Source organism: Myotis yumanensis, unplaced genomic scaffold (assembly GCF_028538775.1).
Source record: "Myotis yumanensis isolate MYYU_CA2020_CCGP unplaced genomic scaffold, mMyoYum1.0.hap1 SCAF_6, whole genome shotgun sequence".
NCBI classification, from domain to species: Eukaryota; Metazoa; Chordata; class Mammalia; order Chiroptera; family Vespertilionidae; genus Myotis; species Myotis yumanensis.
This window is the reverse complement of record NW_027223757.1, coordinates 35950594-35975904: the sequence shown is the minus strand read 5'-3', so window position 1 is coordinate 35975904 and position 25311 is coordinate 35950594. Positions and strand designations below refer to the sequence as shown.

Sequence of the window (25311 nt, the reverse complement as noted above, 5' to 3'; positions counted from 1 at the left end):
CAAAACCAGCTTTTATCCACATATCAGGATTCAGAGTGTATTTTCTAGCCTGATTTAGGCATTTAAAAACCTAAAGCTTGCAATGGGCAGAAATATTAAGTTCCTGGAAAAGTGAAACATTTAATAAGAGAGTCCATGGCTACCCAGAATAATACTCTTGAGAAAATGCAAAAGAACCACTTACTTTATTTTTAAATTAAATTTATGAACAGATTGCATTCCAAAGCTTTTTAGAAATATTAGTTTGCTTAGAGCTCAGAAAACATTTACTTAGGGAAAAAAAAGTTTATTGAAATGGTGGCTGGCCTCCATGGTAGAGCCTATTTAATGAATAAGTTTGTAGTATTTCCTCATTATTTCACCAGCATAGAAAAGTCATGCTAAAATCTAACTGGGAAAGCTAGAGGCTAAGCTAATATCTCTTTCACTGACCCCTCAATCTTGAGGATAGAATATTCTTTTTCCAATCCCTAACTTGACGGAGGTGGTGGGAAGTGAGGGCAAAATCTTTTCAGGGATAACTCTATTTCAACAGGAAGGAGTTCTCTCCCTTTTCTCGACCTTCATTTATATTAAGCAGCAACAGGATTAAAGTATTCTCTGAACGAACAAAAAATAAAAAATACAAAACAGTACCTCTTTATTATATCTGCAATTTCTTGAAAAAGTCCCTTCTCATCAGCAGCATAGGTAACTTCTAGTCTTGTAATTCCAGATCTAATGAGTAACGGGGTCTGATATCTGATATCTAAGAAATAAACAAAATGTATATTATATACAACTGTGTAAGGACTATTGTTCCTTACTTAAAAATTTTTTTTATTAATTTGAGAGAGAGATACATTCATTGATTTGTTGTTCTACTTATTTATGCATTCATTGGTTGATTTTGTATATGCCCTGACTGGGAATCAAACCCGCAACCTTGGCATAGAGGGACAGTGCTCTACCAAACTGAGTTACCTAGCCAGGGCTGTTCCTTACTTTTGAGTGAAATTATGCTACTGAAAGAGTTCAAATTAAGCGAGTGTTTCTCCAAAGTAAATACAAAATTAACCCAATTTCTTGAAAAATTTCTTTAAAAAAACCTTAAGAAAATTTAAAAATTCAAATTTCACATTTTCCCAAAAAGTCTTAAATTCACAAAATTCTCCAGATAATGTCATCTGAAAAGAAATGTTATTACTTCATTTGTGTCTTTACTCTTCCTACAGGCAAAGTTTTGCTTAGTAGAGAATACTTAAATCAGCAGTATTCTGGAAAATGTTTACAATAACCTCTCCAGGAGTAGGGGGAAGCCCCAATTTGTAGTGCTTACCTATTTCCATGACATAAAGATGTCCCCCCATGGCTGACTTCAAGCTACCAATGTGACATCAACTAGTTCAAAATAATAAGCCATGATATATTCATTGGCTTGTGAGCTGGTAAAAGCCAGCTCAAGCACACCAATGATTAAACTGCAAATTCCTATATAATTGTGTTCAGTTCTTTTCAGTTGACTGAATTCATTTATTACCATTTAAAACTACAGAGGGACATTTTGTGTTTTATAAAATGCCTTATATGGTACCAGTGGCCCAGTGCACGAAATTCGTGCATGGGGTGTGTGTGTGTCCCTCAGCCCGGCCTGTACCCTCTCCAATCTGGGACCCCTCAGGGATCGGGCCTAAACTGGCAATCGGACATCCCTCTTGCAATCCGGGACCGCTAGCTCCTCACTGCTCATCTGCCGGCCTGCCTTCCCGCCCCCAACTGCCACCCCTTGTCGGCCTGCTTGCCCCTAACTCTCCCCCCTCTCTGCCAGCCTGATCATCCCCAACTGCTCCCCCTGCCGACTTGATCACCCCCAACTGCCCCCCACTGCCGGCCTGCAGGCTCCCAACTGGCCCCCTGCCAGACTACTCGCCCCCAACTGCCTCCCCACCCCCCCCCCCGGCGCCTGATCACCCCCAAGTGCCCTCCTCTTCTGACCTAATCGCCCCTAACCACCTTTGCCTTGGCCCTGCCACCATGGCTTTGTCCAGAAGGACGTCCGGTCTAATCAGCATATTACCCTTTTATTAGTATAGAGGCCTGGTGCATGGGTGGGAGCTGGCTGGTCTGCCCTGAAGGGGATCCTGGATCAGGGTGGGGGTCACCTTGAGGGCGGGGCCAGCCAGGGCGAGGGGCTGCCAGGGGTTTGCAGGCCGGCCACGCCCCCATCGGGGTGGGAGTCCCCATTGGGGGCGGTGCCAGCCTGGGCGAGGGAGGCTGGGGCGGTCTGTAGGCTGGCCACACCCCCATCGGGGTGGTGGTCACTGCTGGGGGACAGGGCCAGCCTGGGCAAGGGGCTGAGGGCCATTTACAGGCTGGCCACGCCCCCATCAGGATGAGGGTCCCTGCTGGAGGGGTGTGGCTGGCCTGGGTGAGGGGCCGAGGGCCGTTTGGGGGCAGTTTGCAGGCCGACCAAGCCCATGGCTTTGTCTGGAAGAACATCTGGAAGGTCTCCCAGTCTAATTAGCATATTACTCTTTTATTAGTATAGATACTCTATAAACAACCTCTGAACCAAATGTATATGTATTTAGGAAGAGATATAAACAAAATTAGATTGTATCTTAAAAGTCTCTTATAAATCATTAACTGATAATTGTAACTTCTTAAAGCAAATAGAAGCTCTGTATTAGCCACAAAATACCAGCACTGCATATATAAGACTGTCTATCTAACCTAAAGATACATAATCATTTAATTTCAATATCAACAATTAGTATTTTAGAAAGTAATATTTAGAAGAAATGATATATTCTACTTGGAAATTTTATTAAGATCTTTATATTGTACTAGAGGGCTGGTGCACGAATTCGTGTACCAGTGGGGTCCCTCAGCCTGGCCTGTGGGACTGGGCCAAAACTGGCTCTCCGACATCCCCTGAGGGGTCCTGGATTGCGAGAGGGCGCAGGCCTGGCTGAGGGACCCCACCAGTGCACAATCGGGGCCAGGGAGGGATGTGGGAAGTTGGCAAGCCGGGGAGGATTGTGGGAAGGCTACAGGGCATGCCCCACCCATCTCGCTCAGTCCTGATCAACTGGACCTCAGCAGCAAGCTAACCTACTGATTGGAGTGTCTGCCCCCTGGTGGTTAGTGCACATCATAGTGACTGGTTGACTGCCCCCTGGTGGCCAGTGCACGTCACAGTGAGCGGTTGAGTGGCCTTAGCATATCATTAGCATATTCTGCTTTGATTGGTTGAACGGATGACCAGACACTTAGCATATTAGGCTTTTATTATATAGGATTGCTCCTGACTTCTGACAATTATTGGAGTAAGTATAGTAAGTCTAGGACAAAGCTATACACAACACTTCTTATCCCTACATCTCAGCAATTTAGAAAGAAGTTCCTTATACTGGCATGGTTTAGAATTCCAGACAGGCGCGTAGGTATAAACTAATAAAAATGAACACTACCTTGACTGGAGACTGTCTTGTCTTTATCAATCACTATTACACCCGTGAGTTCTGTTTTGTCTGTATTTGGTAGTGGAGTATCAGATGAGATGCAGTAGAACAGAGCACAGATTGGGTCAAATTCAGGATCTGGTTCTAAGTCTCGTCTAGTTCGAGCATGTAACTCCACACTGATGAGGGTAAGATTTTGTATCTATAAAAGGAAATTAAAATATGTTTTTACACTTTTAAGACATGCTGAAAAAACTATGTTTCACTAAGACTCCAAGGAAATACATATGTAAAATTACAGAAAAATATGGCCACAAAGGACACAGTAACAGTTTAATACTCTACACTCAAAGCTAAAAATTTTCACTTCTAAGATTAAATTAAATCAATTCATGTTTTTATTTTAGAAAATTTGCTTATAATTTTTCAATGTCAATACATATTTTCTTAATTTCTGTTTGAATGACTAGTCCAAGTAGTTATATATTCAAAAGTTTGTTACTTTTTACTATCTACATAATTAACTATAGTTTTACCTACAGTTCAAACTAAAAAAAGAGATTTTTAAAATTTGAAGCTCCTACTTACTCTTTACTACTTGAGGCTACTTAAATTTAGACTTTTGTATGTACTAGGCAGATTGTTATAGTTTTTCCTGAAAAGAAAAATCATAAGAATTGTATGGTATCAACTACACAACAGCCAGATTTTGCCCATGCATTTTCTCTGACATATAATGCAAGAATGTCGAATCTCAGAGGGAAGGCAACGGAGGGTGGGTGGGAAGAGATCAACCAAAGAACTTGTATAACCCATGGACACAGATAATAGGGTGGTGAGGCCTGGGGTAGGGGATGAGGACAGGGGCGGGCTAGAAGAGGTCAATGGATGAAAAAAGGGTATATAGGTAATACTTTCAACAATAAAGATTTAAAAAAAATTTTTAATGTAATATTTTTCTTTTAAAACTTATTTTCCTAAGCCAATAAAAACTTTTCTTAACTGTAATCCTTAGTTCTCTTTCTAAAATCAAGACACAGCAAGTAAAAACTCTGGGTAAGAAAAACAAATATGATTATAGCTGAAATTATAGCCATAATTATACCAGCGAAGTACATATATCTGGCAATGGGAAATAGTAGGCTACGGTCCAATACTGGCAATTATTCAAATCTTATATATTTAATAAAGGATTTGTATTTTGTATTTAGCTTGCATGCCAACTGTTGAAGAAATATAAATGCAAGGCTCTCACTAGTGATGGAAATAGAATTTGTTAAATCCCTTTGAAGGACAATTAAAAAATACCTATAAAATTAAAAATGGACATAACCTTTGATCTAGCAATTCTACTCCTGAAAATAGATCCTGCAGATATACTCATACATTTAGACAAATTATATGCACAAGAATGTTCACTGAAGATTGTGATATTTTCAGTCTTTTATAAACAATAAAAGACTAAAAATCAGTTGAGGACTGGTTTCATAAATTATGTGGCATCCATAAAGACCACAAACAATGAAATATTCTGAAACCTTTAAAATTTTCAAAAGAATGAGCCAGACCTAATATGTTGTAATATGGAAAGATCACCATAAAACATTGATAAATAGAACCAGTAAGTGTTGTATGCTCATACTGCATGTGTGTGAGAAAGGTTAAGCATCGACATATGAACCTGGAGGTCACGTCTCGATTCTGGGCCTGGATACATTCTGGGTTTCGGGTTGCAGGTTGTGGGCTCTGGGTTGCGAGCTTGATTTCCAGTAGGGGGCATGCAGGAGGCAGCCGATCAATGATACTCTCTCATCATTGATGTATCTCTCTCTCTCCCTCTCCCTTTTTCTCTGAAATAAAATATCTATATGTATCTATATATTTTAAAAGGTTAAGCATATGCATAATCTCTGCAAAAAGACATAAAAAACATAGATCTACTTATTGTCTGTAAGGAGATTGCTAGCCTGAGGTGAAAGGAAAGCTTACTTTTTCACTGTAAATCTTTTTGTACGGATTGGAATTTTTCCCATGTACATGTAATACTACACGAATTCATCAGTAAATTATTAGTAAATTCATAAGTACTTTTTAAAATATAAAAAACATTAATCATGCACATATAAGATATAAGGAATAAAACAAATATCTACAAATCCACCACTGTCCTTAAGAAATATGTTGCTGTTTCTATTTTATAAAAACAAAGATTAGAAAAAAATCAAACCATTAGGGGGAGCTCAGGGAAAGAACTTTTAAGTGTATATTCTTCAGGACTGCTTGATTTTTTTTAAAAAACAATAAGCATGTATATACAAAAATGTAAAATGGGAAAACTCTCCTTAAACCCAAACAAAACAAAACCTAAAAATCCAGTTTAATTAGGAAAAAAATCAACATGTGGAAAGGTTATGAAGATGACTAAAGAAATTTCAGGTCAAAAGAGTCTTGGAGGAGTCTAACTTATTTAACAGGCCAAATTTCAGATTCAAATGTTGCATTTCGATTCCTTAATATAAAATGTATTATGATCTTAGGTGTATTTAAAAAAAACTATGGAAAGAAGAGACTGAGAGATTTACTTAGTGTAACTAGGAAAGAGATAAATGAGAAGGGGGACAAGGATTACAACCCTTTTTGTCTGTTTGAAAATGTATATGCAGAAGGGAAAGATTAGTCCATGGTAATGGAAAACAGAAGAAAAATGCCATGGGCACAATTTCTAGAAAAAGAAACAGAACATAGTGCAGATATTTTTGGGTTTATTCCTAATTTGACCACCAGGTGGCTGTTTGGAGTGTGCCTTGAGATTAAAAAAGCCTGTGTTGGGAAGAAGCTATGAGCAACCTGCCAGACCTCCCAAGTGATTTCAACTTTAAGAAGGCTCATGATTCTGAAATGGGGTAATGTGAGTAAAGTAATAGTATAAGAAGAAATGTATGTTTTTCAAATAATAAAAGAGTAATCAAATTTAAAAATCCTTTTGCTAAGATCTATTAAATCTGCTCTAATAAATACATTTTAACAAAGTATTTTAATTTTCTAATTTTGGGAATGTACTTGATAAAATATGTATTCCTGAGTTAATTAATTAATTTATCTGAGATTCAGGGGATAATACAGGGCCAGGTATAAAGCAGGAAGTAAAGTTGAATGAAAAAATGTATAAATATATATTTAGAAAGTTAGACTATATTCTAATCTAATTCTAAAAATGTACAATTCTTAGTTCAAATTTAGGGTTAAATGAGGACAAAGTTAAAATTTTTTTTTTAAGTCTATGCTTATCCAAGTCTTAGATCAGTTTAAGATAGAATTGACCTTAGAACAAAAAAAACCCCAAAAATAAAAAACAATTCTCCGCTCTCAAGGTAAAAACATAAAACAACTATATAAACCAGCATTGTCCATTAAAAAATACAATGAAAATCAAATATGTAATTTTACACTTTCTAGTAGTTACACTGGAAAAAAGTAAAAATGGGTTAAATTAATTTAGAAATACTTTCATTTAATTCAATATATCTAAAATATTACCTTTTAAAATATGAAATCAATATAAGCGGTTATGAATGAGATATTTCACATTCTTTTTTTCTATTATGACTTCAAAATTAGTGTGCATTTATAGCAAATTTCAATGTGGACACTAAATTTTTTATGAAAATACCTGAACTGTATTTAGGTATCATAAAATTTACAGTTGAAAAAGTAGTTTTACATTCCTAAGTTGTTCTAAACATACTTAAAAGTTTTCTAATAAATGAGTCAAGTATCAGTTTTTAAACCTAAATTAGTTAAAATTCAGTACCTTGACATATAAGCCAAATGTTAAGTTCTCAACAGCCATATTGCTAGTGGCTACCATACTGATAGCACAGGTATAAATAATAAAAAATATACTCTAATTTTCACCTACTGCCAGTCAAATATGTTGTTTTTAAAAATATATATGTATTTTTTTATTTCAGAGAGCAAGGGAGCGGGAGAGAGTCCAGAAAACACCGACTGGCTGCCTCCTGCATGCCTCACATGGGGATCAAGCCTGCTACCTGGGCATGTGACCTCACGGGGAATTGAACCTGTGACTCCTGGTTCACAGATCGACACTCAACCACTGAACCATGCTGGCTGGCTGGGCAAATATATGTTCTTGAGTTGTGCTTTCTCTAAGAGATAAATTTATAGTGACTCACACATATTCTCCAGTCTATCCTATGACTGATGTACATTTTAAAGACAATCCCTTAGTCTTTGGCATATGGCCTGTGCTGTGAAAGTAACTGGGTTATATAGGTATTATGTGAACAAATGAATTGTAGCAAGCACTAATCCACTGAGCCAAACAAATAGAAAACACAAGTAAATGTTTCGAATGTGATATAACATCCTAATATAACAATCCAGAATAAGAGATTTTTTTCTAGTAGTTAAAAAACTATTTTCTAATTTTAGCTTCTATAAACTGGATTTCAGTTATAAGATTTATGAAAGTTGTGAAACCACATAGCAGTCTCAATAACTAATGGTTGCTTTAAAAGTTTATCTTATTTCATATAAATGTATGAATACATGAAATAGTAAGAATTTTAAGAACAGAATGATTAACAAGTATAGAATTCAATGTATTACTTCCTCAATAAAAAATTTCCATACTTGTTCCACAGCATAAAACATAGGAGTTAAACAGTGAATGTGTTCTTACTGTTGCAATTTTACCTCATGTAAAGCTTTTGCTTCCTGTAAGTTTTGTATGCTGACTTTAAAACCGTAAGTGTTGTTTAAAGATGGTCCATCGATCTGAGAAGTTTCTTTCTTTGGGGTATTTACTGCTGCAAATTGATTCTATTAAAAAAAAAACAACAACACATAGCCAGAGAAAAAATAAATAAGCAACCATTTTCTTTATTTTGACTACTTATTCCTACTTAAATAATATGCTTTATGTGTTTTGTAATACATGATAAACTAATAATATCTCTTTAAGTCCAAAGAAACCATAAGTATTTTATTAAAATTCTTTTCATGCAAGTAATTCAAAATACCAGAACTGGATATATGTAGAAATATCTGATATAATCTGAAAGCAAACCATATGTTGTTCTTTGATTTACAAGCCTCAAATATTGAAAATAATAGTCTTGTAGAGACTTGACATTTATACCACATGGACATTTATCTTCACCCTTACTGGAAATATGACAAGCAAGCAAAGTATTTGCAACAAGTCTGGCTAGTTAATAATAAGATTTGAAATTTTGGATTTGTATTTTACCCTAACATAACATATGTCTGAAAGATGAGTTAAAACATAAATAATCTTTATGGGTTTAGAAAGAATATAATCTTTCTTTTTTCTGAAAAATGTTTTCTGATTTCCAAACCCATAAACCATTTATATTCACAATACTCTGGTACTTGTTTTTAAAATAAATAGCCTGTAATTCAACAATTCTGCTTTAAAAAGAAAAATTTTTTAAAAAGTTTATAATCTCCAAATAGAAACACCAAAATATATCTTACGTCATTCATGATAGTTATGACAATTGGATAATACAGGAGTGATTTCTATCATATATTTCTGAAGATACATATGTACTGCATACTTTTTTCACATAACCATGTATTTTAAGTTTTACCATATTTTTAGTATTGGAATAAAGATATTTATGATTTTTCAGAATTTCAATAATAATGTTTTCCTTTGTTATTTAGTAACATAAACTGAAAAAAATTAATAATGTTATATTTAAGAAAAAAGTAATAAACCAAGAAAAAGGATATATTTTTGGTGGGATCAAAAATCACTTACTTGAGCTCTGCTGTCATTGGACTGTTCTGATATTGCCAGTAATCAGTTAATGTATTTGTATCCTCATAATCCACATTTTGGCTATCATATTCACTTTCTCTGTAATATTTGTATTTACATATAAGAATCTTTTAGATCCCAACAACAAAAAGAAACTAAAAAAAAAATTAGGCAATTTCTTGTTGTCTCAAAGATGTAAATAAAATGATGCAAAAATATAATAAAATTTTTTTAAAAATTGAGACACAAAGTTATCAATTATCTAACTGAAATCTAAGAATAAGACTGGATCTTCCACTGATTTTTAAATATGTTTAACATAGTTACCTTTGCTTGTGTTAAGAATATTCTTCTACGAGTGTCAGTATTACTTCCTTTCTTATGACTCAATTTCTGAGTTTTTGGTTCTGTAGAAAGAAATTTCATATTTAATATTTATATCAAAATTATATGCTTCTATTTTTTAAAAACTTTTTGTTGTTCTAAATTCTTAATAACATTTGTGAATATTATTCTGTAAATTCTCTAGGCAAAACCAATTCAATCTTCTGATCCCCACCAAAATAACTTAAAAAATTTGTATTTTAAATAAAAACATTTACATTTTAATTACTGTTTTATTCCTTCATTATCTTAGGAAATCATTTAATTCATTCATTCACTTATTTGTCCAAGATTTATGATGATGAGGGAAAGACAGTCTATATCCTCATGGGGTCTAGAGAGAATCAGGCATTCACCAAATACATATAGAAAGGTAAAATTATAACTGGGGTAAATACAACAAAAGAGAATACAATTGGGAATTTTTATATAGTCAGGAGGTTAGGAAGGCTTTTTTGAGCTGGAACAGAAAGATGGGATTATTAACGGAACAGCGTGGAGATTTTCCAACTACTGAGCAAAAGACCGAGAAATTGCAAAGGGTAGATAAGAAGGCTAGGGTAGAAAACCAGGTGAGAAATGATAACAGTTTGGCCTAAGGTTATAGTGATAGCAGTAGTGGTAGAGCGATCTGTGTAATTTAGGAAACTAAAAGATTACAGGACTTTTTAGTAATAGATTGGAAACCACAGGCTGGGTAGTGAGGGAATTAGGATCGGGAAGGCGTAACAAATAAATCCCATGTTTCTGACTTGTGTAACTCAGTAACAGAGATGGTAGTGATATTCATTGAAATGAGGAAAACTTAAAGAGGACCAGGTGGATTTCTGTGTGTGGGCATGTGTGTTAGGTGTTTGGTAGTGAATGCATGCAATGAGATCATGAACTGACTAAAAAAATACTGACCTTGTGATGCCTTTGAGCATTCAAGTAGAAATGCCAAATAGGCAGTTGGATATAGTGTTCTGAAGCTTAAAAGAGAGTTCTGAATGGAAATTTAAGCTTGTGCATTATCTGCAGTAATACTATGAGCAGGAATTAGACATTCCTGCTCATACGAAGAGAATATAGGGAGAGAATATAAAGTAAGTAAAGAGTAAAGAAAGCTAAAGGCTAAGCCTTAATAAATCCCAACATTTAGATAATAACTGAGAATGTGAGTTTAACTTCAAAGGAAAGCAAGTAGGAAGAAACAGGAGTAGGAAGAAAAGCCAAGGGGAGAAAAAGCTCCAGGAAGTAAGGAATGGTCAATATGACAATGGCCGCTTATAGGGCATGTGATAGGAAGACTGAAAAACATCCATTGGCTTTAGCTATATAAAGGTTACTGAGAATCTCTGCAGGAGCCATACTGGTAAAATTATGGGGATAGAATCCAGGTAGAGCAGGTTGAGAAATGAGTACAAGGTAAAGAAATGGTTACATTTAAGAAATCTAAAAAATTTGGCTTTGAAGGAGAATCTAAGGTTAAAGCAATTGTTTGGCTTTGTTTCTATTTTAAAGTTCGGAGAGAGACTTGGGTATATTATTAAAGGGAAAATGGGAATGGAAAAAATGGGCAATGGGAAAAATCAAGTTGAGAAGGTGAGGTTTCTTAGAGGGCTCCTATAGTTCACCCAGAAGTGAGAAGATAGGATGAAGGCATATGTAGATTTCATAGCAGAAAGCTAAAAAAGTTTCCACGTGATGTTTTTCTGAGACATGATAAGATAACAATACTCTCATTAGCCGAGCTAAAATTTCATTTAAAAAGCCCTCATTTTCATTAACATAGTCTAATATTGTCTTCATTTTAATCTTTGAAGAACAGCTATTAAAATCTGTTATTTAGAAACTTACCTGTTGATAAAGGGCTAAGGCCCGTTGCTTCAGGAAGTCTTTCTAGAAGTTTTCTCTGTATGATTGGTGTACTATGAAGGCAAAGTGAATCACATATCCCAGTTTTTGCCCTAACATTGATCGGAGATATCATAAGAGGATCCCGAGGCTCATTGCAGGGGCTTTTTTGTATACCATCTTTTACTGGCTTTAAGAGGTTCTCCACAGCCAGGGAACATAGTTCCTCCACTGCTGATAAGGGTCGGTCATCTCCATTCAGGGTTTTGGGATCTGGGGATACTGCTTGTTGCCACGGTGGAATTACTGGAGAATCAGGGGAGCTATAACTAGAATAATAGTCATCATCATCATCTTCATCTTTCTCAGGATCATTTGTAGAAACAGCTGGTGGCAGCATCTGACTTTCACTTGCAGTTTGACTACATCCTGTGGTTGAAACTTGTAAAGCAATCTGAAAATTATCAACATCTTCCTTGGTATGTGCTGTAGTGGGGAGTATATGTGGAGTTGTATCCATTTTTGGAGGCACTGCAGGTTTGTCATCTGGGTTAACTGAAGAGCTGAAGTTCTCAGCAGATTTTACAACTCCAGCTGGCTCAGTTTTAGACAGTTTCTTGGAACGTTCATATTCTTCTTTGGCTTGAAGCCATACTTGAACCAGTTGTCGACTTGGGGCACATTTACAAGGCATAATCACAATTTTTTTATCTTCCACCATTTTATGGCTATTACTTGACCCTTTATTGACAAATGCTTGGCCATTACGAAAGGGTGACCCTGGTCTTGGGTTTTGAGTCATTGCCGAGAATGCTGTTTTCCACAGACGAAGTCCTTCCAATGAAAAATCTCCCTCAAACTCAGCTAGATCATTTGGAAGTCGAGTTTCTACCATGAGACGCCGTCCGCCGATCTCCCTATAAATAACATATTTTAGAACAACTATTTTGTCTCAAAGAACAATTACCAAAATATTTAGTTCCCTATCCTAGAGATTTTTAAAGTTCCTTTTGGAGTCTAAAAAATGCCCATCTCACCCTGGCTGGTGTGGCTCATTTGGTTGAGCAATGTACGTGTACCAGTTCCATTCCCAGTCAGAGCACATATCCAAGTTGTGAGTTCGATTCCAGTCAGGGTGGATGAAAGAAGCAGCTGATTTCTCTCTCTCTCTCTCTCTCGCTCTCTCCCTTCCTCTCTATCTCAAATCAATTAAAAAATATTTTTAAAAATGCCCATCTCTTTCTTCCCTTTCCATACCCCCCTACATACACATATTTTGTGCAGTCTCAATATGCTTTCCTCACAAGTATATGGACTATTAAATTGATTTCCTTGGGAAAAATCATTAATATCAGAAAAAGAAAGCATTTGTTGTTGTTGTATGTGCCCACGGAGTCTTCTTTTCTCCAAGGAGATGGCACAAACTCATCAGATTCCTTTCCTCTAACTCATCTATACTAATAGCCTAGGGCCGTCACAACTAAATGACCAGATGGATGACCTGACTGGTCACCAGGAAGTGCATGGAGCACCTCTTGGTCCCTCCCCCGAGGCCCACAAAGCTGGTGGCAAGAGGGCTGGGCGGTTGGGGTGGGGGGGATGAGCGGGGCAAGGTGGGTGTGGCGGCTGCAGATCAGGCCCAGAGAGAGGCCTAAAGAGAGAGGCAGGTCCTGATCAGCAGCAGCCGCAGCGCTGCCTTGGCTGCTGGTAAGGCCGGGAGAGAGAGAGAAAGGCAGGAGGGCCTGATCCACAGCTGCTGTGGAGGCTGTGGATCAAGCCCGAAGAGAGAGAGACAGCTGTCAGTGGGGCCATTCTGGATTTCCCAGAAGAGCCAATGGCTGCCTAGGAAGCAGAGCTTTTGACGCTGACTGGCATAGAAACTGACCAATCAGAACCTAATCTGGGTGAACTGTGAAGGCAGAACCTAAGGTGGGGGCTGAGGAGGGGTTTTAAGGGCAACAGCTGTTTGGTGTAAAGTGTAAGAAAGTGGTTCAATTTTTTAATAACCGGTTTGGCAGTATAGTGCACATAGTCCAGAGATAGGGATTATGTGTTTTTGTCTGCAAAGAGCATCTCCTACTGCTGAAAAAGGCTTTCTCCCCCATTTAAGCAATCCTATTCTATATAATCTATCTATACTAAAAAAAGGGTAATATGCTAATTAGATCAGGTCAACTGGCCATCTTCCGGATGTCCGAATTCCTTCCGGACAAAGCCATGGTGGTGGGAGCTGAGGCAGAGGCAGTTAGGGGTGATCAGGCTGGCAGGGGAGGGCTGTTAAACATGATCAGGCAGGCAGGGGAGAGCAGTTGGAGGTGACCAGGTCGGCAGGGGAGGGCAGTTGGGGGCAATTAGGCCGGTAGGGGAGCAGTTAGAGGTGATCAGGCAGGCAGGCAGAGGTTGTTAGGGGCAATCAGGCAGAGGCAGTTAGGTGGAATCAAGCAGGTAGGCAGAGAGGTTAGGGGCAATCAGGCAGGCAAGCAGAATGGTTAGGGGCAATCAGGCAGGCAGGCAGGCAGGTGAGCCGTTAGGAGCCAGTGGTCCCAGATTGTGAGAGGGATGTCCAGCAGTCGAACATCCCCCAAGGGATCCCCGATTGGAGAGGGTGCAGGCTGGGCTCAGGGAACCCCCCAGGGCATGAATTTTGTGCACCAGGCTGCTAGTTTTAAATAATTTCCCATTGTTACCACATATAAATAAAAACGATGGAAGAATTTGTCATTAGAGACTATATTCCTGGACTTTATTTATAGCCTCTTTCTACATTCTCTATTATCTATAGTGGTTTAGCAGAGCCAGTAAGTTCAAACAAATTTTTGTGCCCATCTGCCCTCTCAAATTTCCTCAAACTTAAAGAAAAAAATCACTCATAATTGAGGTAAATTACCATAATTCCACCTCCTCTTTACATGGCAAGGTTTAACACTAACAAAAATCTTAGGAGTTGGCAGAGCCCACAGTATGCATAGCTTAAATGCTACTAATATATATGCATGTCGGGAGCCACTAATTAAAAGTAGCTTAGTTTAGTTTTCAATAGTTATAAAACTAAACCTCTCCCTTTCTTTAACATATCCATTTGTACTATTTCTGCCTTCTGTAGCAACATAAAAGAAGTCTATTTTTTGAGGTATGTCTTTCATTAGTAAGAAGGCAGTTTTTAGTTTTTTTCAATTACTTCTCTTCGGGCACGGTTTCCCAAATGTCCTGGTCATTCTCTAGACCAGCGGGTCTCAACCTGTGGGTCGCGACCCCTTTGGGGGTCGAACGACCCTTTCACAGGGGTCGCCTAAGACAATTGGAAAACACATATATAATTACATATTGTTTTTGTGATTAATCACTATGCTTTAATTATGTTCAATTTGTAATAATGAAATTGGGGGTCACCACAACATGAGGAACTGTATTAAAGGGTCGCGGCATTAGAAAGGTTGAGAACCACTGCTCTAGACAAAACTCAATGAACCAGAGTCTCTTTTTTTCTGACTTGGAGTTGAAGGAAAAGCATCAGGGTTATCACAGTTCCTTTCCCCCTTTAAATGGAAAGATTTTGGCCCTTACTAGTTAATTCAAGGTACAACCATTCAGCTAGTCTGTGAATTTTCTTAATGAGTCACAGTTATGAACAGTTTTCACAATGATATACTACTTAACCATAATCTAGCACCTTCCCTGTACTCAATTCCCAGCTATATGAAAAATTAAAAGAATTATTGCTATTGAAGGAAATGAGTATGTATGCCATGAGACCATAACCAATGCAATATTTTGATACAGAAATCATAATGAAACCAAAATTTTAAATGATGAAGTATGGTAAATTCAGCTTTTGTGAATAGTTAGCAGCATGGAAACTGCTATAACTCATGTCAAAATATATATCAAGAGCCTTAAATTTTATAGTAATCCTACTTTTAGGGCTATGAGAAAAAAATCCAAAACATAAGAAATGCTTTATGAAGAAGATATTAATCACATAATTATCTATAGTGGCAAAATAAAGAACATCTCAGTACAATCTACACTAATAAAAGAGAAACATGGTAATTGGCGTACGACCACTACCCTTCCCATTGGCTAATCAGCGTATCCTTATGCAAATTAACTGTCAGCCAAGATGGCGGCCGGCAGCCAGGCAGCTGGAAGCTAACAGGAGGCTTGCTTGCTGTGGACTCCAACGTCCCCGCCGGCCTCTGAGCTTCAGTTGGAAACATAGTAACATTTATAGAAGACTAGAGGCCTGGTGCACAAAAATTTGTGCACTCGGGGGGAAGGGGGGGTCCCTCAGCCCAGCCTGTGCCCTCTCGAAGTCTGGGACCCCTCGGGAGATAACGACCTGCTGGCTTAGGCCTGCTCCTGGGTGGCAGAGGGCAGGCCCAATCCCTAGGTGCAGCCCCTGGTTGGGCTCAGAGCAGGGCTGATTGGGGAGTTGGGGCACCGCCCCCTGTCATGCACAGAGCAGGGCAGATTGGGAGGTTGTGATGCCACCCTCAGTCACGCTCAGGGTAGGGCTGATTGGGGGGTTGGGGCACCGCCCCCTGTCACACTTAAGGCAGGGTCGATGGGGAGGTTGTGGTGCCACCCCCTGTCATGCACAGAGCAGGGCCAATCAGGAGGTTGGGGCGCTGCCCCCTGTCACTCACAGAGCAGGGCCAATCAGGGGGTTGGGGCACTGCCCCCCCCCGCCCCCCCCCCGTCACGCACAGAGCAGGGCCCATCAGGGGGTTGGGGAGCTCCTCCCTGTCACGCACAGAGTAGGGCCAATAGGGGAGTTGGGGCACCACCCCCTGTCACACACAGAGCAGGGCGGATCAGGGGGTTTGGGCGCCACCACTGTCACACTCAGGGCAGGGCCGATGGGGAGGTTATGGCTCTACACTGTCACACACAGAGCAGGGCCCGTTGGGGGGGGGGGGGGGGGGTTGGGCGCCGCACCCTGTCACACACAGAGCAGGGCCGATCAGGAGGTTGGGGCTCCACCCCCTGTCACACACAGAGCCGCAGGGCGATCAGGGGGTTTGGGCGCTGCCCCCTGTCACGCTGATCTGGTGCCAGGAGGCCTCACTGCTCCGCTGATCCCGTGTTGGGAGGCATATTACCCTTTTACTATATAGGATAGAGGCCTGGGGGCCGGCTGGTTTGCCCTGAAGGGTGTCCTGGATCAGGGTGGGGGTCCCCACTGGGGTGCCTGGCCAGCCTGGATGAGGGGCTGAGGGCTGTTTGCATTGGTCACACACCCTTCAGGGTGGGGGTCCCCACTGGGGTGCCTGGCCAGTCTGGGTGAGGGGCTGAGGGCTGCTTTCAGGCTGGCGGTTTTGACTGCTTTCAGGCTGGCGGGAAGCTCCCAACCACTCCTTTTTTTCTTTTTTTTTTTTCTTCTGGACCAGCTTTAGCTCTGGCTCTAGCTCTGAGGCTTCTGCTGCTGGTTTGTTTGCCGTTCTATAATCGAAACAATGTATAACTTCAGCTCTGAGATCCCAGCCGGCTATATTTGTTAGAATGTTTCAAACTGCCAGCTCAGAGGCCGGGAAGTCAGGCGGGGAACGTTGGAGTCTGCAGTCACTGGGGCAAGGAAGCCTCCCTGCTCGCTTCAGTGCATGGCTGCCGGCCGCCATCTTGGCTGACAGTTAATTTGCATAAGGATACGCTGATTAGCCAATCAGAAGGGTAGCGGTCGTACGCCAATTACCATGTTTCTCTTTTATTAGTGTAGATAAACAAAACTCCAGAAAGCTCCTGTCAGTCAGCCGGGATCTCAGAGCTGGAGTCGCAACATTGTTTCGAATACAGAAAACAAAGGCCAGAAACCTGCTTTCAGCCGAGCCTCAGAGAGAAAGCCGGCTCTCAGCTCCAGTGACAGCCAGAGAAGGTAAATAAATGCCAGAAAAAAAAAAAAGAAAAAAAGGAGAGGTTTGGAGCTCCAGTCGCCCGCCAGCCTGAAAACGGCCCTCAGCCCCTCACCCAGACTGGCCAGGCACCCCAGTGGGGACCCCCACCCTGAAGCAACAAGATGGCGGCTAATTTGCATACTGAAGGCAGGCGGCAGCAGGCAAGGCTGTCTGGGGTCTGGGATCCAGATCTGGGACCCTGCCGGGCGGGATCAGCAGAGCCTTGAGGCTTCCCGGCACCGGGATCAGCGTGACAGGGGGCAGCGCCCCAACCCCCTGATCGGCCCCTGCTCTGTGGGTGATAGAGGGTGGCGCGCCCCCCTACCCCCACCCCAGGCCCTGCTCTATGTGAGATGGGGTAGAGCCATACCTCCCCATCGGTCCTGCCCTGAGTGTGACAGGGTGTGGCGCCTCAACTACCCCCCCCCCCCCCCCACGGGCCCTGCTCTGTATGTGACAGGGGGTGGTGCCCCAGCTCCCCTATTGGCCCTACTCTGTGCATGACAAGGGGGAGCTCCCCAAACCCCTGATGGGTCCTGCTCTGTGCGTGGCAGGGGGTGGCGCCGCAACTTCCCTATCGACCCTGCCTTGAGTGTGATAGGGGGCGGTGCCCCAACCCCCCAATCGGCCCTACCCTGAGCATGACTAGGGGTGGCATCGCAACCTCCCGATCCGCCCTGCTCTGTGCATGACAGGGGGCGGCACCCCAACTCCCCAATCAGCCATGCTCTGAGCCCGACCAGGGGCTGCACCTAGGGATTGGGCCTGCCCTCTGCCACCCAGGAGCAGGCCTAAGCCAGCAGGTCGTTATCTCCCGAGGGGTCCCAGACTGCGAGAGGGCACAGGCAGGGCTGAGGGACCCCCTGTCCCCCCGAGTGCACAAATTTTTGTGCACCGGGCCTCTAGTAATATACATAAAAGAATATTATGTAGCCATTAAAATGATAAACTCATAAATTTAGAAAATGTTTATGTTAATTTTAATGTATAATGTTAAGTGAATGAATCTGGATATAATATTGTGACTACAGTAAGATCACATTTCATAAAAAAAATAAAATTAAAATTGTATACATTTTTAAAAAATCTAAGAAAATCCATTAAGATATTATTAGCGATTGTTACAGGTAGACAATGGTGTAGTTTTTGTCTTCTTTTATACTTCCTAAATTTTCTATAATAAATACATAGATTTAAAAAAAACAAAATTGTTTTTCAAAAATAATGACTGTCTTCCTTCTATTTCAGCTGCATAACAAATGTCAAAGTTAGATAACAACTATACAGCAATACAGAGTTAATGACTAGCACATGTACGTTAACTAAGAATTAAAAAGATGTATAAGGCTGAGGTAGAAAAAAGACTTCAATTAAAAAATATACCATGCCTACTGTTAAAGACAAAGCTCCCCAAATAATGGAAACAAATGTCAAAGGAACAGACATTTATACATTCTGGCAGTGAAATAAAGAGAAAGTCCCATTCATATATTAAAGACCACAAGGGGGTAGTAAGCAAGGCAAAAACACAGTGTGTTGGGGAGGACATTTCTGTCCTTCAAGTGAAGGGAACTTCTACCCTATATTTATTGATTACTTTTTTTCAACGCTTTCTTAAAGGACTCCTGCAGGAATTACTGCTAATCTGCTGGGTAAAAACCTGGCATTCACTGTGTTTTTTCCTATGGTCAGGAACATGGTGCTGCTAAAGTGTATATATACAGTGTAGCCTCTTGCCTTAGTTGGCTCTTCACATCTCTTTCCACAATTTAGACTATGCAGGGTCTGCCTCAGCAGTTCTAGCCAACCTCCCCTGCTTCTGACTGGGTGGCTGAAGTAAATTGCTTCTCTCTCTCTCTCTGAAACTGGTTAGGTAAATGGGATCATAGACACAGGACAGGATAAGAAAACATAATTTAAACCTGAATGAAGTCATGTTCCCCAACTTAGCTCTTATTAGAAATGCTCAACCTCAGTGATACAGGTGGTATAGGATACCAACTTAACTACTAGTTTGTAAGTAAACCAGTATTGTGATTCCAGCCTATTTTGCTATTAGCTGTGTGTATGTACATCTGTTATCACTTCTCTGAAAGGATTCTTAAAAGAAAGAAGAGATAATGGAGTGTTAATTCCATCCTGTACCCTTAATAACTGTACAAACTAACAATAGTAACAAGATGACTAAAGATATTGGCAACAAGAGGGTGGTATATATATCATAGAAACAACTTAATCTTCACTTAGAGATATATCATAGGAGTACTTAAAATATATCTATGCTCACTTTCAAACACTTTAAAATATAAAGTTCTTTTAAAAAATGATGAGTTTACCATTTTAGAAATAAACACCATTTTAAAAATAATACTTTTAAAGTACTTCTTAACGGGGCATCGTTATCACAGAGAGCCAGTCTTTGCATCTCTAATCCTTAATGGAAGACAGTGTTAAATTATAGTAGATCCAAAACCAACACTCATCAGCTTAAAGAAATTTCTCCAGGTGTAAGCATTCAGCTATTCTGTGAATTTTCGTAACAAGTCCAAATTATAAATAGTTTTCATAATGATATACTACTTACAAATACAGCATCAGTCAGAAAACTAGCAGTAAGGAACCAAATGTTATATACGTGATAATTATTCAGAGAGACCCAAGGAGAAAATATAATAATGATTACCTGGGCTTTTCTGGTACATCAGAAGGATTACTGCAAAATGGTTCCTGGTAAATAGTTTCTGAAAGGTCATGATCCAACAAAGTGGCCATAATTTCTTCCCTACTTGGAGGGGACATAAGTGGTTTCAGAATGTGAGCAGTTCGAGGGGTGAAATTGCCATTTTTAGATTGTGAGGGAGAGCTGGCAGACCTTGGTGAACTATCAGGAGTTGGTGTCAATATATCATTATTTCTTGAAACATACAAATCTAAATCCACAGAGGCTGCATCGACAAGTTCACCATCAGGGGAGGATAGTATTGTAGTGAAAGAGGCATTGACTGAGTCAAGAGATTGTCCCATTTCTTTTCTGGTATGACCTTGAATCCAATCTGAACTGCCAGGCTGTGAGAGGCTAAAAAACACTTCTTTGCTTACTGAACTCCTATTCAATCTGGATTTTTCATTTAGACAGTCCTCTGCCTGCTGGACACAGAAAGAATCCATTATTGAATTAGACCGAGTTGTTAGAGGATGGAAGCTATTTTTCCACTGGTTGTGGCGATGATTCTCATTGCTCTCTATGGATGATTTATCAAATAGTTCAGGACTTAGAGTAGCAGATCTAATCCACAAAGATGAGTCTGAAGCATGATGTTTGTCTTCATCACACTTCTTGTTATCATGATTTAAAAACTCAGCTTTTTCTATAGTTTGTCCTGGGAAAAGATCCTGAACGGCATCACTTAGGAACTTCTGAGGCAAATTCTGATCAGCGGGGACAAACTGACTCCCAGAATAAAAGCTACAAAATCCAGTCTGACCAATTGTATTAATATCAAAATTATAATTATGTTCAGGAGACAAGCTATCTTCAAGTGAGTAACAACTTTCAAAACCTGGATCTGAAGAAAAGATGGGACTATCATCCGACAGGGAGTTATCCAACTGGCCAGAGTTTTGTAAATTTATGGCGTCTACTTTGAGACGTTTGGGGATTTTGTCTTTAGGTTTTGTACTTCTGGGAGTTCGAGGTTTTCTTGGAGATGTTACGGATCGTGTTCGTTTAGTTGTTTTGTTATGCTCAAGGGGAACGGAAATATTGTTGTTTGTTTGATGGTTATTAGATAATGGATCTTGCATAATATTTGCATTTTGTGCTTTCTGCTGTCTTTTCTGTAACAATTCTTTCAGAACTGCCAGTCCGGACTGTCCTTCACCAAATGCTGAAGGTGCTGACACATTTTGACTTTTACACTGAGAAAATGCTTTGGTTTGTGAAACTGCTTCTGACAATGATTTCTGTTTTTCCCTCTCAGGTTTAAAATTTGACACACCTAAAATAAAGCCCCTTTGTTTTTGTTCCCATGCTATTTGCTTGATTGGACTTCTCAGGGAAGTTACAAAGTAATTAGACATTTGATTTTCTTCTGATGCTGCATTTCCTGGAGAATAAGTTTCGCTGTGCTTTGACTGTTCTGCCATGCACACAAGCTGCTGCTGACTATCTTTGCAATGCAAAAAATTAGGGGCATATGCCTGGTCTGGCTTTGATTCCAGGGAATTACGATATTCATTTAATTTTCCAAAGGATGACAAGTAGTTCTTTTGCGTATTTGCATTCTCTTCTGTCTTTGGGGCCATTATACCCGAAGATATCTGTGTATTCTGTGCAACCTGAGACAAATGGTTTGAAAGGTCAAATATATTTTTTTGGATCAGAGTTGATTCCTTTAGAGTAAACATGGCACTTTGATTATGAGGCCTTTGAACATTAATTTTTGAGTTTCCAGGTCCCAAAGAATTACAAACAACTGAAGGATGCAAATCATCTCGAGAACTGGGGAATGTTTGCAAATCTACAGGCTTCTTGCTTTCTAAGAAAGAAGAAAAGCAGCCAGATAAATTCTGTTGTGCATGAATTCCAGTGGTTTGGGGAGCAGAAAAGGAATGATCTATAGCAGAGCCCATTACTGACACATCTTTCTGTTTATTAAGTAGTTGAGAATCACTAGAACTTTGTGAGGTCTCAGATACATTCTGATGTTTCAGCACAAATGTAACTTCGGTACCAGATTGAGATTTTAGTTTTTCATCTTTAAGTGTTATGTGCTTTCTCGATGTACCTTTTTCATTTTTTTGTTTCTGTTTTGTTCTCGGCTTCTTTTTTCCATCATCTAATATTTTATTTGTTTGATTTCGTTTGTTCCTTTTCTTAGTAACTACTGAGGGATTAACAAGCTTTATTTTTGATTTCTTCACCTGCGTTCTTGCTCGACTATTTTTTTCTATACTAGAATTAACAGTCTTGCTATTATATACATTAGGACCCTTAAAAAGCACTGCTTCTTTATCTGCAGCAGCTATAATTTCTTCAGCTCTTGGATCTGTGGGAGACCAGCACCGAGGTGGAGAAGAATTTATGGGACTTGTGCTTCTCTCAGAAAGAAAACCTAATTTAGACATAACATCACTATAATTTAAGTCACAGTCTTCGGCTTCAGCATTATAAGATGGTGAGGGAGGAGAAAGAATAGCATGTGAACGCTTTTTCCGGAAAGACAAAGTTCTTTTTATATTTTCACTATTTGTCCTTTGTTGCTTACCAGTTTTTTTCTTAGCAGATTTATGTTTTGTTTTTCTTCTGTGACTTTTCTTTGGTGTTGGTGGATAAATGGGATATTTGGTTGCAGGGGAATCAGGAACTTTTGGCCAAAAATCCTTTAAAGGTGCAAGCTTTTTATATAGTTCCATTTTTTCCTCTGTTAATATTACCTGTTTTTCTTTAGAGTCTATTTTTCCTAGCTTCACAAGCATATTTTTTCTCCCTCTAAATCTATTAATAATAATATACTTTATAATAACAGGGGGTAGCTTTTTAGACATTTTTCTTCGTTTTCGAGATTTGAGAGTTCCATCTAAACTTTCACCAATTTCCATGGGATGAGGTAGGCTAATTTTTGAGTTGTGTGTTACAAAACTTGACTCACTATCTTCAGTCTCATAATTTACCTTGCGTTTGGCTCTAAGGGTGTATTTATTTCCATACAATCCAAAGGACTGCTCAGTTTCTAAGGTTCCATCTCCAAAGTGACAGTCTATAAAACTGTCTGTAGGTGTTTTATTTTCAAAAACTCCACGGGTGACTTTAGTTAAATCACTGGCCAATACATTATTCTTCTCAGAATTACTATTACAAGAATTATTTTGTATATAATTATCTTTTGTTGATCCTGTCTCACTAGTTTTGGTAGAAGTCTCTTGATGACCTACAAGTTTCTTTTTATTCATTTTTAACCGGGACTGTTTATTACTGGGTTGTAGTTTATATGTGACAGGAGAGAGTTTCTGTGGTCTACTGAGACAATTAGAAAGAACAACACTGGGAAAAAACATGTAATGTGCTGCTTGCTGGCTGAGATTTGGCTTTTCTGTTTTATGTTCTTGAAATTCTTCATATCTAATTTTAAGTTTATTGAGTCCACTTTCATCAGCAATGCTATCAAGAGAATGTACCATAGTTTTATTCTCCCCTGAGCATGATAGCAATTCACAATTTTCAGTTAATGATGAAGGGAATAAACTGTTCAGAGCTGTGCTATTTCCCTTTTCATTTCCTTCAGAAGATAATTTATTTTTTGAATGATTTAAGTCAGAAAAGTTGAAAGAATTTTTGCCCAATGTATTTTCGCTAGTGTGACGGTTTATATGTATAAAAGGGGCATCCTTATCGATTTTTCTAATGTTAGTATACTTTCTACTTGGTACTTGTCTTGTAACAGATGGAATATCTTCATCATAATCAAAAACACTATTTTCACAGGAAGATACTGGAAAGATATCTTTCTTACTACTTTCTTTTTGAGAGTTTTCTGAATGGGCAGTACTGCTTAAAGATCCAGGGTATTTCACAGAGTAAGTGCTTTCATTTGTAAAAGAAGCAACTGAATGATCTAGACCTTTTTCTGTATTGTTTGGCTGTGAAAAGTCTTCAATTAAATCTTCCTTGTTCAAAATATGGGAAGAAAGGGCACTTGTGTGTTTACACTGAAAGGTAATCTTAGCAGAAGATGAGGGTTCTAATGTAGCAGCATCTTTGTGAAAGATGGAAGGTTTTACTGAGAGCTTGCTTGTTGCAATCACAGAAGAGTGGGTTCTAGAATTTTCATTGTCCAATGGATTGTCTGAAATGAGGGGAAAATAATTTATTTCACTTTCACTCTTAACTTTTAAAATATTTTCCCATACCATGATACTATCACCATAAAAAGAAATTATATGAAATTAAGTTTGTATGTTTAATATGGTTATCTCAACAAAAAGATTACTCCTATTATAAGGATAATAACTCAATCTAAGTAATCAAGAATTAGTTTCATTTGATTATTAGTCATTATTTTAAACACATGTTCCTTTGATCAGAAATAGATTATATTACTATTCAGTGCCTTTTGGAGGAATAAGGGGAAAATACTTGTCACCTTGAAAAGTTTTCATAAAATAATATGCTTCTTTTCATTATCACTTCAAATTAGCTGCACATATTTCTTATGCTACTTAAATGTTAACATGACAAACTGATTAAAGTTTGTGAATCTTCAAATCAATGATTAACAAATGTTATCCTCTTAAAAATGAGACAATAATTTATCTACATTCTCAAAAGAAAAAATTCTGGAGAAGGACAAAACACTATTGTTATAGCCTCACTTAACCAACTATATAGAAAGTGTAACTATAGTTTTAAAATAAAATGTAATTTTAGTCCCTAAACTAGGAAATGCTCATAGTAGACTTGTTTACTCACCACTATTTTCATCTGCAGTTCCATCTAACTGAGGTATAGAAAGATTGGCTAGAAGCAAACTGTTATTACTCCATTCCATTTCTTCTTCTGAAGATGAATCTTCTTCTTCAGTTGAGCTTCTATGGGTATTTCGGCACAGTGATCTAGAGAATATTAAGATTCACTAGTGAGTATGACCATTAGAAAAAAGCTTGTCAGACTCATATAATTTGCCTAATTTGATGCTATAGTAAAACGAAATTAAAAAAATACCTGAAAATTATAACTTTAAAAAGAAAAGCAGCTTTACTTTGCTTTAGTATCACATCCTACAAAAAGTTATTGTAAACAGATTTTATAATTCCTTTTGTATGAGCTAGATGACACCATCATTCCTGTATTCAACACTCTACAACATCCTGGATTACGACATGTAATCATGTTCTTTTTTATACTCTCCCTCATTCTATTATTAGATAGAACTAGAGGCCCAGTGCA

The 25311-nt window shown here is 38.9% G+C and overlaps 1 protein-coding gene across 6 annotated transcripts in view; it reads right to left on the bottom strand.

Moving 5' to 3' along the window:
• The window catches only part of REV3L (REV3 like, DNA directed polymerase zeta catalytic subunit), a 166527-nt gene that overhangs the window by 45770 nt on the left and 95446 nt on the right, over window positions 1-25311 (bottom strand). For all 6 annotated transcript variants that reach the window (XM_070417892.1, XM_070417893.1, XM_070417896.1 and 3 more), the window contains 7 exons: window positions 24835-24977; window positions 20050-24211; window positions 11479-12392; window positions 9583-9662; window positions 8163-8288; window positions 3453-3645; window positions 637-748 (listed from right to left, as the gene is read on the bottom strand). In XM_070417892.1, coding sequence (XP_070273993.1) covers window positions 637-748; window positions 3453-3645; window positions 8163-8288; window positions 9583-9662; window positions 11479-12392; window positions 20050-24211; window positions 24835-24977 — 5730 coding nt within the window. The remainder of the gene's footprint in view (window positions 1-636; window positions 749-3452; window positions 3646-8162; window positions 8289-9582; window positions 9663-11478; window positions 12393-20049; window positions 24212-24834; window positions 24978-25311) is intronic.